Source organism: Bombyx mori, chromosome 13, assembly GCF_030269925.1.
Source record: "Bombyx mori chromosome 13, ASM3026992v2".
NCBI classification, from domain to species: domain Eukaryota; kingdom Metazoa; phylum Arthropoda; class Insecta; order Lepidoptera; family Bombycidae; genus Bombyx; species Bombyx mori.
In genome coordinates this window covers 4660924-4673993 of record NC_085119.1, presented here as the reverse complement: position 1 = coordinate 4673993, position 13070 = coordinate 4660924, and the positions used below count along the sequence as shown (strand labels likewise).

Here is a 13070-nt window from a genome sequence, read left to right as displayed (position 1 = left end):
TTTCAAGACGCCGTCATCTATATACGTAAGCAATTCTAAAACGTCCCAGCGCCCCACAGATGTGAAATAAACGAAGAATTCTCATTATCAAGTCGTGGTGTGGACCGGAATGTACACCATTGTGTTAATAGGGGCGGATATCAAATACCTTTCAAGTCGCTTAAATCGAGAATCCCGAATGTGGAATTCGATTTACGCTCGAGTTCCTTTAAGGACCCCGAATTGTTTTAGGATAGCAATGTTTCCCTTTCGAAACGTTTGCGCGGTGTGCGGTTGTCCAAGAGAATTGCTTTTGGATAGTGATCCGTTAATTTGAAATCGTAAACGAAAATTACGAGTTTGAAGTCGTCTGATAAGGCTAAAAGATAAGATGAGCGGTGGTTTCGTGTCTAGCGACGTCACCGATATTTGAATAGTTTCGAAAATAATAATAATAATTTGCTAATTAATGGCGGTAGATCGTTTGTGAGCCCACACGGTTAAGTACCATCACCCTGTCTGTTTCTGCAGCCTGAAGTGGTGTTCAGCCGTGGTATTATAAAACAAAGACTTATCTTTTTCTTTTCTTAGATGGGTGGACGAGTTCACAGCCCACCTGGTGTTAAGTGGTTACTGGAGCCCATAGACATCACGCAAATGCGCCACCCACTTTGAGATATAAGTTTTAAGGTCTCAAGTATAGTTACAACGGCTGCCCCAACCTTCAAACTGAAACGCATTACTGCTTCACCGCAGAAATAGGCGGAGTGGTGGTACCCACCCTCGCGGACTCACAAGAGGTGACCACCAGTATCTCAAGATGGATGGTGGCATTTACGTTATTGATGCCTATGGGCTCCGATAATTATTTACAAAAGGTGGGTCGAGACCTCGCTCATCTATCTACGTAATAACTAAAAATAAGGAAACACACGCATCGAGTGAATCAAGCGAAAAAATCAGTGAAAAGCTTTTTCTAATTCCAAACATATTCGTAAGGCGATTCATTTTTGAAGTCAGAAAACTTGAAATTCCCACACACAGTTCACGTTCGTTCGTTTATCCCGACTATAGCGGACATTATCGAAAACGTTTCTTCGGAAACCACCTACGTGTTGTGTATGAGAAATTAAAACTGTACAAACAAAAACCAATCTTAATCGAAAACCTTTCGGAAGTTTACTGAAGAAGAAAAAAAGGATTGTGTGGTTTTATGAAACCATGGTAAAAGTGAAACTTTTTTTCACATTATAGATTTATTTAACTCTGACAAACAACAATTACATTAAGCACTGACAAAAACAAACAATATAGCGTGGAGCACTGGCACAAATGAGTAATAGTCTATACACTACACGGTCAGCTGCTGCGAACTATAGGCGCCGCCATATTGGCTTTGGCTGCTCTTATGAGCGCCTTTCACTTTATCCGTACTCCGCGGCCGACCGTCACGCGACATGCAACACACAGACGAAAAAGTTTCAGACGATCTAAATTAATCCAATCGATCGATTATTCTAAAATATCATTGAAAAATAAAATATTCTCATATTCAAAAATATACATACGTATAATAATTTTTTGGTCCTTTAAAATTTATAAATTTCAATCTAAGGTTAAGATTTGACATTTTTAATAAATAATGGGTAACTAGTAATAAGTCATAAATGATGGGTAACTAGTAAATAAGTACTAGGACAATATTCAAACTTCGCTTGGAACATCGTGGAAACACCGAACGGAGGAAATGGCTTTGAATCTTGATGATAGATAATTAATTATTCTTGTTGGAACTACTAAAAAAATTTCATAAGGCGATTCGAATCTAAGTTGGCTGATTTTATTCGTAAATAGACGCATTTACCAATCTTATATCTTTAAACGACCAATTCTTGTATATAAATGTACTTATATATATATAATCTGAATCTCGGAAATGGGTCCAACGATTTTTATAAAATTTAGTATACAGGAGATTTGGGGGGCGATAAATCTAGCTACGATCTATTTTCGATTTGTTTTATACGTGTTTTCAATAATCAAGTTTATCGATAATTTTGATTTTATCTTTAAACCAGTTCATATTTTTTTATTACTCTGTCAGTAAAATCGAAAAATATTATTCATATTTCATCATTTTATCAATATGTAAATTCGTATTTAAATATAATTTCTAAAAAACAGAATTTATCAAAAAAAAAGTCATTATCTAGTCATATATAGGTATATATGATGGGCAAGTTCCATTATTTACTGGCCAATATCTAAGGTTATATTGTATGATGGATGTACTGACAACATGATAATTACAAACCCTGGCTTGTTACAAGGCTGTGCGAGCCCGCAGCGCCCATCACATACCGTGTCGGTATAGCTTCGTTTTTACGGTATAGCTTATACAATAAATGTTTCGAGTTTTTTGAGATTAATCGCTCATTATCTGGTGGTAGGACCTCTTGTGACTCCACACGGGTAGGTACCGTGACTCTGTCTATTTCTGCCGTGAAGCAGTAATGCGTTTCGGTTTGAAGGATGTGGGACAGCCGTTGCAACTATACTCAGACCTTAGAAGTTATATCTCAAGGTGGGTGGCGCATTTACGTCGGAGATGTCTATGGGCTCCAGTAACCACTTAACACCAGGTAGGTTTTAAGCTCGTCCACCCATCAAATCAATAAAATAAAAAAATCCCCGTTGCTCCTACATGACAACGCTCGACCTTATAAGGTACAACAGACGGTCTCTAAGCTACATGAACTAATTGTTGTTGGTTGGAAGTTTTGAGTCATCCAACATACTCACCTTCTACTTATTCCAATTTTAGTATTCGTTTTTTTCGTTACTTCTTTTAAGCCTCTTAAAGAAGGGCATACAATAGCGCTCAGGAAAATAGTTGTGTGGAACCCATTCCTTCGTGTCTATTGATTATACTGTGCTTTCCTTCACCGTCGTGCCTTCATTTGTAGTATTCACTCCGTACATGTCATTAATGTTCTGAGCCATTTATGGGGCATTGCCACCGCGATGGAAGTCGTATTCTATAATTACTGTATTTTTATGCCATCCATATTCAAGAAAAAAACACAAAGGTAGTGAAAACAATAAACTAATCAATAAACAAATGACTGAATCAGAATTATAAAATTCATTTGAATTTAGAATTAATTGGCAGCCATACATAAATTACATTTCAAATGGGCTAATATTGTCAACGGACAACTTCACAGGTAGACTACCTACTATATTGTGTTTTTATTTATTACTAGCTGTACCCGTCCGCTTCGCTGGGCATTTAAAATTAACATTATTATTTCTTATCCCCGCAAATATTCTCATCATTAACGCCCCCGCAACTGGTGTAGAGAGTCCAACACTCATATAAATATTAGCCTATCCATTAAGATACCAAGTTTCAAGTCAATCGGATGCATGATTCAGTAGTTATAACGGAACATCCGTAAAAACCACTGTAGATTTATGTATTAGTATAGATTTGACCTTTATATTTTTATACTTTCACAGCTGCCATTTTACGGGTCGCTCTCGTGGATTATTTATAGAATTTACTACAATAACAGTTGGCGATAGAAAATTGACAACCTTATTCCAGGAACACAAGCGTCAAATTCTCCGTGGACCATTGAACAGATGGCCGATTGTAGCTAAAAAATCGCTCAATATCTGTCTTGTCACGTTCCCGTCTTATTTATCCCCGGGCGCTGTATTATTAGATTGATATTTATTACTTGTTTCAGGTGTACAGATAGCGTATTTCGCGATAATTGGAACGCAGATGTTCATGATCGTCTTAAGCATATTCCTGTTTTACGGGATTTATAAAGTGAGTATTGTTAATTTTTTAATAATTGTAGATAATTTTATTAATTATTTAATTATTTTAACGGCCATTATCCGCAGCGACCAATGAACTGAATAGATGCGATCTAGTGATAAATGTACTTAATAAAATTGTTATAAAACAGCACGTTACAGTTTTAAATCATTTAATCAACCAGTCTAGCGCAATAAATAAATAAATAGATTTATTGAGATGAGATACAAAAATAGTTTAAAAATACCGCACACTTCTTAATATAAATATGAACGTATTTACAATACCTAGTATGTAAATAATAGTAGATATTGATAAATACCATCTCATTTTTTATTCTTTGTACCGGACTGTAATTAATTACTGGGTTCTTACAGTATATACTAAGAGTACACCAAATTCTACAACGATGATGAATAATAATAAAAAACCTTTAAAACAAACATCAAGACAAACACGACCGTTTATATACATGTAGTCAATAAAAGTCAACAAGATTCAATAAAAACATCCTTCGTGGATCATTCATTTTAACAAGCCTTATTTTGTATACAAACACGCAGAATTAACGAACACTCCCTTGAACCTTAAACTCATTATTCAGAATCTTACAGGCAAACATCATTAATAAAAGAAAACCTCACATTAAAAAATTCAAATCGAAGTTAATATTTCGTTGAAAATACCTCAACGAGTCAAACGGATGAAAAGGCCTCCCTAATAGGACTTCCGTTTTCGCGGAACCCCAAAATGCGTACATCAAAGAACCTCAGAACCATACAACTCGAGATCCAGTGCTTAGTGGACTCCACTCGACAAGAGTGCGGAATCTATTTCATTCCTTCTTGAAAATTCCGAAGGGTATTTAATGTGTCCCAGAAAATTCTCGTGGCGTTGTCGTGAAAAGGGAAGCGTGTGTAACATAATATATTCGTGCCTTTTGTTCGCTCAGTATTATGACACGGCCCGTAATTAAATACGGGACATGTATTTCAAATTGAATAATTCAAAGGACTGGCCTGTATTTAAATTTGTCATTGTTATTTCGGATGAGTCATAACACATATGGAAATTGTTTTCAATATTAGACTATATTATCACTAATTAATTGGCTTAAAACAAACTTCCTATTTTGTCTCTTGTTTGTACGGCCAGTTCTACTGAGCCAATTTCATATCCACGATTCATTAAATTTGAAGAAAACTACAAGCCTTTTAGGTGACATTAAGTAATTTAAATAACATATTAGTAGTAATTCTACTACTAAACTATTTCTAAAATTCCAACAAGATTTTATTTAAAAAGTAATTGTGGAAGTATCAATTATTATAATGCAGGTAGAGCTCACGTGTGTAGAATTCAGTTACTTTTAGCACAATTTCCCAATACAAAAGACGGAATTCGGAAAAATAATAAATCGTAATAGTGATAGTTATTAAATCTTAAATGCCTCGTTTTTATTCCCCAAAAGAAAATTGCTAAATTATGTAATATGGTACAAATAAACTATACTTTCTTGCTCATTCAAAGCTCAGTGAATACAAAGACCTTATCAATCCTTTGTAACAAATTGAAGCTTTCACGTGAAACCAACACGATAATGGATCGGAAATTTCTTGTAAAAGGGTCGTTTAGTTGCGGCCCTCTAATCAGAGGTCCGCTGGGAAAAACAACAATAAACGTGAACATTACTGGTGGTAGGACCTCTTGTGAGTCCGCACGGGTAGGTACCACCGCCCCTCCTATTTCTGCCGTGAAGCAGTAATGCGTTTCGGTTTGAAGGGTGGGGCAGCCGTTGTGACTATACTGAGTGAGACCTTAGAACTATATCTCAAGGTGTGTGGCGCATTTACGTTGTAGGTGTCATGGGTTCCAGTAACCACTTAACACCAGGTGGGCTGTGAGCACGTCCACACATCTAAGCAATAAAAAAAAAAAAAAAAAAAAAAAAAAACAATAGTCAGCCAATCGGAGCTTGACGGACATTCACAGAAAATTTCGACTCTCATTGGTCCTCGTTGTCTTGAAATGAACCAAAATTATCTAAGATGATAAATGTTGTGAAAACTAATTTTTTTATTGCTTAGATAGGTGGATGAGCTCACAGCTGGTGTTAAGTGGTTACTGGAGCCCATAGACATCTACAACGTAAATGCGCCACCCACCTTGAGATATAAGTTCTAAGGTCTCAGTATATTTACAACGGCTGCCCCACCCTTCAAACGGAAACGCATTACTGCTTCTCGGCAGAAATAGGCAGGGTGGTGATACCTACCTGTCCGGACTCACAAGAGGTTCTACCATCCGTAATTACGCAAATTATAATGTTGCGGGTTTGATTTTTATTACACGATGTTATTCCTTCACCGTGGAAGTCAATCGTGGAATTTGTCAAGTACATATTTCATTAGAAAAATTGGTACCCGCCTGCGGGATTCGAACACCGGTGCATCGCTAGGTGCGAATGCACCGGACGTCTTATCGTTTAGGCCACTACGACTACAAGCAACTACAACGATGTGTCTATTGAAATTACAGATGTCTTTATAATATCACACAATAACATAAAATTTATAATAGTCCACGCCCTAAAAACTTCTTTACGTATCCAATTACTAACACATTACTCTTTATTTATTTATTTTAACATTATTATGGTTGTTAAATTAGATAGGCAACGTATCTTAAATTAAACGCGAACGTTCAATATTTATCTACAATATCACAGTGTTGGACTAAGTTAAAGTAGGAATGGAAAGTCGGGATAATGAAAACAGTTTCCCAACGTTGTCTGACATTAATGACGTCACAAATGCCTACAATTCCTCGTCCACTAACGTCAGCTGTTAACAGCTTCGAGAGCTTAAGCGGGAAATAGAAAAGCTTGCTGGAGTTAGGCTACTGTGAGCTCAAAGGGGTTAAATACAATTATAAAAAAAATATCAGCTTGATTTAGATACGCATTCTAAAAAGTTTTGATCAATATAATTGTGAGTTGAATGACATGACTCTACGTAGGTGGCAACATACACATTAAAGGGCTTATGGGCTGCGGTAACCAAAACACCATATAAATCAATATCTCATTTGTTGAACTACATATGTACATATCTATATATAAGAAAAAAAGATCAATTTACGTTTCAAAACGATAAATTATTTTGTTTTTAACAAACATAAATAAAAAGTACAATATTTTTTTTACCTTTTTTTAATGTAAGGACGTCACACATATTGTTGATATCTTTTAAAATATATTTAATTATAACTGAAATGCCAAGCATTAGTGTAATTTGATTAGGTTGAAACTTGTTAGAGAAACACAGTTTTGCTTAAAGTTAAAAATCTCTACTTATTAAAGAACCATTGAAAATATGACACAAGAATACAATATATTCTTAAACAGCCAATAACATTTTGAAAACATGATTGCAAGGTCACTAACCTAACTACGGGTTTCCAACCTAATTTCTGTAAAAAACGCGCAAAAGTTTATTATTTATAAACTTCTTTTTTTTAAGTAATTGGTAATATAACGTTCATTGCAGCAATAACACATTTTGCAAAAAAACAAAATACACTGGTTTAATAAAAATTCAATTTTAAAGAAACTCTGTTGATTGAACCTCAACTATATGTATATCATACTAAAGACTGTTTCAGGAAAACGTCGCGTTTCTGGTGCCGTGGGTGGTGGGCTGCATGACCTTCATGGCGCTCGAAGCTATGGCGATGGTCTACTCGAACATACTAAGAGATCATGTTAACAAGGTGCGTGGAAATGTTTTAAATATTTAAATTAAAATACACAAGAAATAATTTAAATGAATATAATGTATCATTTTATTCACATTAAAATAAAGTTTAGCCCGGTAAAACTATAGCGCAAACTGAGTTGCTCTATAAAGAGAAACAACATTTAAAGCTATTTCACTAAGCTTCACCAGCTTCTATGTTTCATCTAATATATAAAATTCTCGTGTCACAATGTTCGTTCCCATACTCCTCCGAAACCGCTTGACCGATTCTCATGAAATTTTTTGTGCATATTCAGTAAGCCTGAGAATCGGCTACTATCTATTTTTTATAACCCTAAGTGATTAGGGTTGTCCACCCCTAACTTTTTTTTTTATTTGGACTTTTTTTTTTTGTTACAATGAGGTATTATGTGGTTGAATGAGGTTTTGTTATTTTTATTATATATTCATCCCTCATCGTTCACAGCACTACATACCTCTTTCACTCATTTACCACATCCTTACACACTTACAATAAGTTAGTTTTTTTTTATACACTAGAAATTCCCTCGAAATCTTATATATGGCAAAACAATGTTTGCCGGGTCAGCTAGTATATTTCTATATTCAAAAATGTTTTAATATTTCTGTTGTTTCTTCTTCTAACGTTTCTATATTCAAAATACCATTTATGTCACCTGTATAACTTATTATAACCTATTTTAAGATTTATGTCATAAATGATGTAGAGGTTACATGAATCCTACGTACTTATCGTACCTAACATTGCGCAAAGAAATTTAGAGATGGTTTGTGATAATAGATATATATGTACACGTAATAGATATATATGTATCTAAGATCTAATGAAACTAAAATCTAATGAAGATCTAATGAACTAATTTTTTACTGGTGGTAGGACCACTTGTGAGTCCGCGCGGGTAGGTACCACCACCCCGCCTATTTCTGCCGTGAAGCAGTAATGCGTTTCGGTTTGAAGGGTGGGGTAGCCGTTGTAACTATACTGAGACCTTAGAACTTATATCTCAAGGTGGGTGGCGCATTTGCGTTGTAGATGACTATGGGCTCCAGTAACCACTTAACACCAGGTGAACTGTGAGGTCGTCCAACCATCTCAGCAATAAATAAAAAAACGGTAGTACACAACGTTAACTAATTTATTCGTGGTCTCTAGTGACATAAATACTATTGTATAATGTAGATTTTTAAATTAAAAAGACGATCTCAAGTCCCGTAACGTAAACATTACCAATTGCTTTATAATGCCATATCGGTAATATAATATGGTATTATGAGGATGGTAAATCTCAACGGGATTTAAAATATTATCATTAAAAAAAAAGCAAAAAATGATCACATATATAATGAGCCTAAATATCTATTTAATTGGCAGATCAATACTAACCAATCATTATACACTGATGAAAATACACGCAATTATAAGTGGACAAATACTTTATTGGAATATTATTTTACGTTCAGATATACAAACACGTAAAAAGATGGTTTTAAAAACTTCACAATATTATTTTTTTAAATTAGACTACTAAACTACTTTACTGGTGGTAGGACCACTTGTGAGTCCACACAGGTAGGTACCACCGCCCTGCCTATTTCTGCCGTGAAGCAGTAATGCGTTTCGGTTTGAAGGTTGGGGCAGCCGTTGTAACTATACTGAGACTTTAGAACTTATATCTCAAGGTGGGTGGCGCATCTACGTTGTAGATGTCTATGGGCTCAAGTAACCACTTAACACCAGGTGGGCTGTGAGCTCGTCTACCCAAAGAGTTGATTGGACTGTATTGAATAATTTAACTAGTGCTGCTTCTCTGAATTGTTTGTCTGTGATATCTCGAATAATACTCAAATCTATACCATTCATGTTTGATGTATTGAATTGAATACTTGTAGGTGTATGATTGGAAGCAACAATCAACAGTTGCTGTATGCGATGTGTGTTTAACAAACAGTAGAACAAAGGCCCTCATACGATGGCAATTTCTGTATTACAATGCACGCATTATCTCATCCAATGCATGTTTGAATTGTACTCCAGTGCTATTATATGAATGCGTATATCTGTATTTGTATCTGTGATAAATTTTATATTTTATTTATTGTTTTAAATGTCGGAGAAGCCACCTTTATTAACACCATCGTCAGGCATCGTAGGGGCGAATAGGGTGATCGATCTAAGAGAAATATTGAGTACACCAATCACGTTTGTTATCTTAGAACAATTTAGACTATCTTGAAGTTAGCAAACGAAAACGAATGACAGTTCTTAGGACGGCGGCACCGCTCTTCAAGGAGGCTGGTTGGTAAATGTGATGGCGTCTACGCGCCTCCATCAGCTAGGCTTTGTCGTAGCACGAAGTTAGCCGAGTTCCGACGATACCGCAATCGTGCTGCCATCTCTCAGGAATCGTGCTGCGTTTCGTTTAGCTACTAAACTAATGACCGTCTCGGACATATCTAGACTAATATTATAAAGAGGAAAGATTTGTTTGTTTGTATTTAATAGGCTCCGAAACTACTAAACCAATTTGAAAAATTCTTTCACTGTTTGGAAGCTACACTATCCCCGAGTGACATAGGCTATATTCTTTCTTTTTTTTAAATAGGGATCCTTGCTAAAACTCCATTAATGTAACCCAAGATTATTCAGAACTGTCTTTATATTTTTCTTTTTTTAGTATATTATAAGGAAGAGGGCTTCTGTAGAATGTAGAATCACATATGTATATTTCGTATTTAACATGAATTAATTTACTACTACTTTATTATTTTTCCCTTAAAAAACAAGTTTGGATTGGTAAAGTTATTTTTTTATTGCTTCGATGTCTGGACAAGATCACGACTTTGAGACAAAAGTTCTAAGTCTTAGTTTTCACAGCACAATCGCTACATCAGCGTTCAAAGCAAACCCCATTACTACTTCACAGTAGATATACAGTAGGTTGTGATACCTACCCGTGCGAACTCACAAGATACCCTACCACCAGTATGTATATTATTTCTCAAATCTCATAGAAATAATATCCGTTTCAATAACCATTTTAAACTTTATTATCGGTATAATTCTGGACTAAGCGTTAATAAATCAAAAAATATTAAACGTAAAAACAGTTTTTATAAAAGGGCCAAACATTCTGAAAACCATACTTGCGTCTGTATTTCGATATTCTGTGAGGACGGTGATGCCGGATTAAGATCAGTAACCGAAATTAAAATATAATAATCTCGATCATGTTACTAAGCAGATACTGGACTTAGAAATCACAAAGTGAATACCGCTGCCCGCGTTATCATAAAATTAAAATCTCAATCGCATTCTTCCAACCGAAACGCATGATTGCTTAGATGCTGGATAAAGCTCTGCGCGGTCGTGAAAAGTATAAAAAAGTTGAAGCTCATTTGCAACGCTACTAAAGAAAACGCTGTGTATTCTAGAAAGCTTCCCCTCTAAACTCAAACAAAAGAATTGTTCGGAGCGTTGAACAAAAAAGGTTATTTAAATCGGACCCGCTCGTCGCTAAGCAACAAAACACGACAAAGAGATTATATTCTTCTCTTTTTTGTACAAAATTCGAATGGAACCTCAAAGCAATAGTTTCAACATCAGTACATGTTACATTATACATGTCTAAGTAAATAGAGATGACCAGCGAAATACGTACAAACGAGCAGCCAGTCCCCTCTGGCGGTCATCCAAAAGCGCCCAGACAAAAACATTCATGTAAATGATAACCTATACAAATACTATACCGTAATGCTATTGAATATACAACGATGCTTGGAATTTATTGTGGTTTTTGGAGACCTTGGTCGTCTTAATAAACGTTGTATTTGAATATTCTTTAGTAACTTTTCACCGAAAGTTTTGCCTTTTTTTTAGCTTAGCTTTTATTAGCTTCAGACGTATGTATGTATGTATGTTTGTAACGGAGTCTTTGAACATGATTTTGAGTCCCTTCAAAACGTCCGATTAACTCGAAATTGGTATACTTATTAAGGACCGAAGACATAAAAGTTCATAAAATATTTCTATCTACTTATACCATGCACCCCACGCATTTTTACAATAAAATAATTTTTTCTTACACTATTTTTAATTCAAATTTATTAATTTTTTTTTTATTGCTTAGATAGGTGGACGAGCTCACAGCGCACCTGCTGTTAAGTGGTTACTGGAGCCTATAGACATCTACGACGTAAATGCGCCATCCACTTTGAGATATAAGTTCTAAGACCTCAAGTATAGTTACAACGGCTGCCTCACTCTTCAAACCGAAATGCATTACTGCTTCACTGCAGAAATAGGCAGGGTGGTGGTACCTACCCGCACGGACTCACAAAAAGTCCTACCACCAGTAAAAAGTGGATTACACTTTACATCGCGTGGGCTTAGACCCATGCACAGCAATGGGATGAAAGGTAACCTTTATTCTTTCCCAGAGTTCAAACTACGTATTTCCAAATTGAATTTTGTGCCTACCAGCTCAGTAATTTCCGTGTAAAAACTTAACAAATCGCGTTACTTTGGTATTTTATAATATTATTTGCTATGCAACTTCTAAAATCTAATTATTAATAAAAAAGCAAACACCAAAAGTATTAATGTAATATTAATCACACTGCATTTATTAATTCATTTTACGTACTTTCTCACTACTTTGTCTGAAGAAGTAGTCGTAAAATTAATATGGAAATATTTCCAATCAAAATCTCTGTCATATAATTGAAAAATATGAAATTGAATCTTGGTAAGGGCATCATTATCCAAACAGCATCATTAAATTGAGAACAGTAGTTGTGACGATAAAATATCATAACGAAACTAATTTCGCTGAGGAATAATCAACTTAATTGCATGAAATCAATATTCTCATTCTCAACCAGTAAAAAATAAAACTTTTTTTTTAATGGGAAAGAACTGAATATTATAGAAACAAGAAATCTACAAGTAGCAGTTGTACACTGGTATTGAAGTGAAAACTTCTTTAGCCGCGTTAAGCATTTTTTGTTAGGGGAAAATCTTATGAGTTCTCGTCATGACATGGTTCTTTACAGTACAATAGTTTTTATTTATACATATGTATGTTTGTATGTATGTATGTACATTCGTTGGGAACTTAATATAAATAATGTACTCATTACAAATAAACTAACAATATTAGGCCGGATTTAATATACTATCATTTCATTCTTCAAGCTTCCAAAATATTATAATAATATAATTTAATTTTAGATTTTTATCCATCGAGACTACTGGTCGAGGCTTTGTTAAAATTTGATGCCAAAATTTCCATAATAACGCCTGAATGGCGCCAAAATTAATGCTATTATCATAATAATACTAAAAGTGTACACTTCGTCATTGAAGAACGTAAAATATTATAATATCATTCGGCGTTCTGTTTTTAGCAAATTTTGATATTATGATTCTGTATTTTGGTTTTTTAATTGGACACATTTTTCATTCATAGTATTCGATAATG

The 13070-nt window shown here is 34.9% G+C and overlaps 1 protein-coding gene across 4 annotated transcripts in view; it reads left to right on the top strand.

The window, feature by feature from the left end:
- The window catches only part of LOC101744227 (uncharacterized), a 69635-nt gene that overhangs the window by 45781 nt on the left and 10784 nt on the right, over positions 1-13070 (top strand). For all 4 annotated transcript variants that reach the window (XM_062671739.1, XM_004927909.5, XM_062671738.1 and 1 more), the window contains exons 4-5: positions 3735-3820; positions 7475-7582. In XM_062671739.1, coding sequence (XP_062527723.1) covers positions 3735-3820; positions 7475-7582 — 194 coding nt within the window. The remainder of the gene's footprint in view (positions 1-3734; positions 3821-7474; positions 7583-13070) is intronic.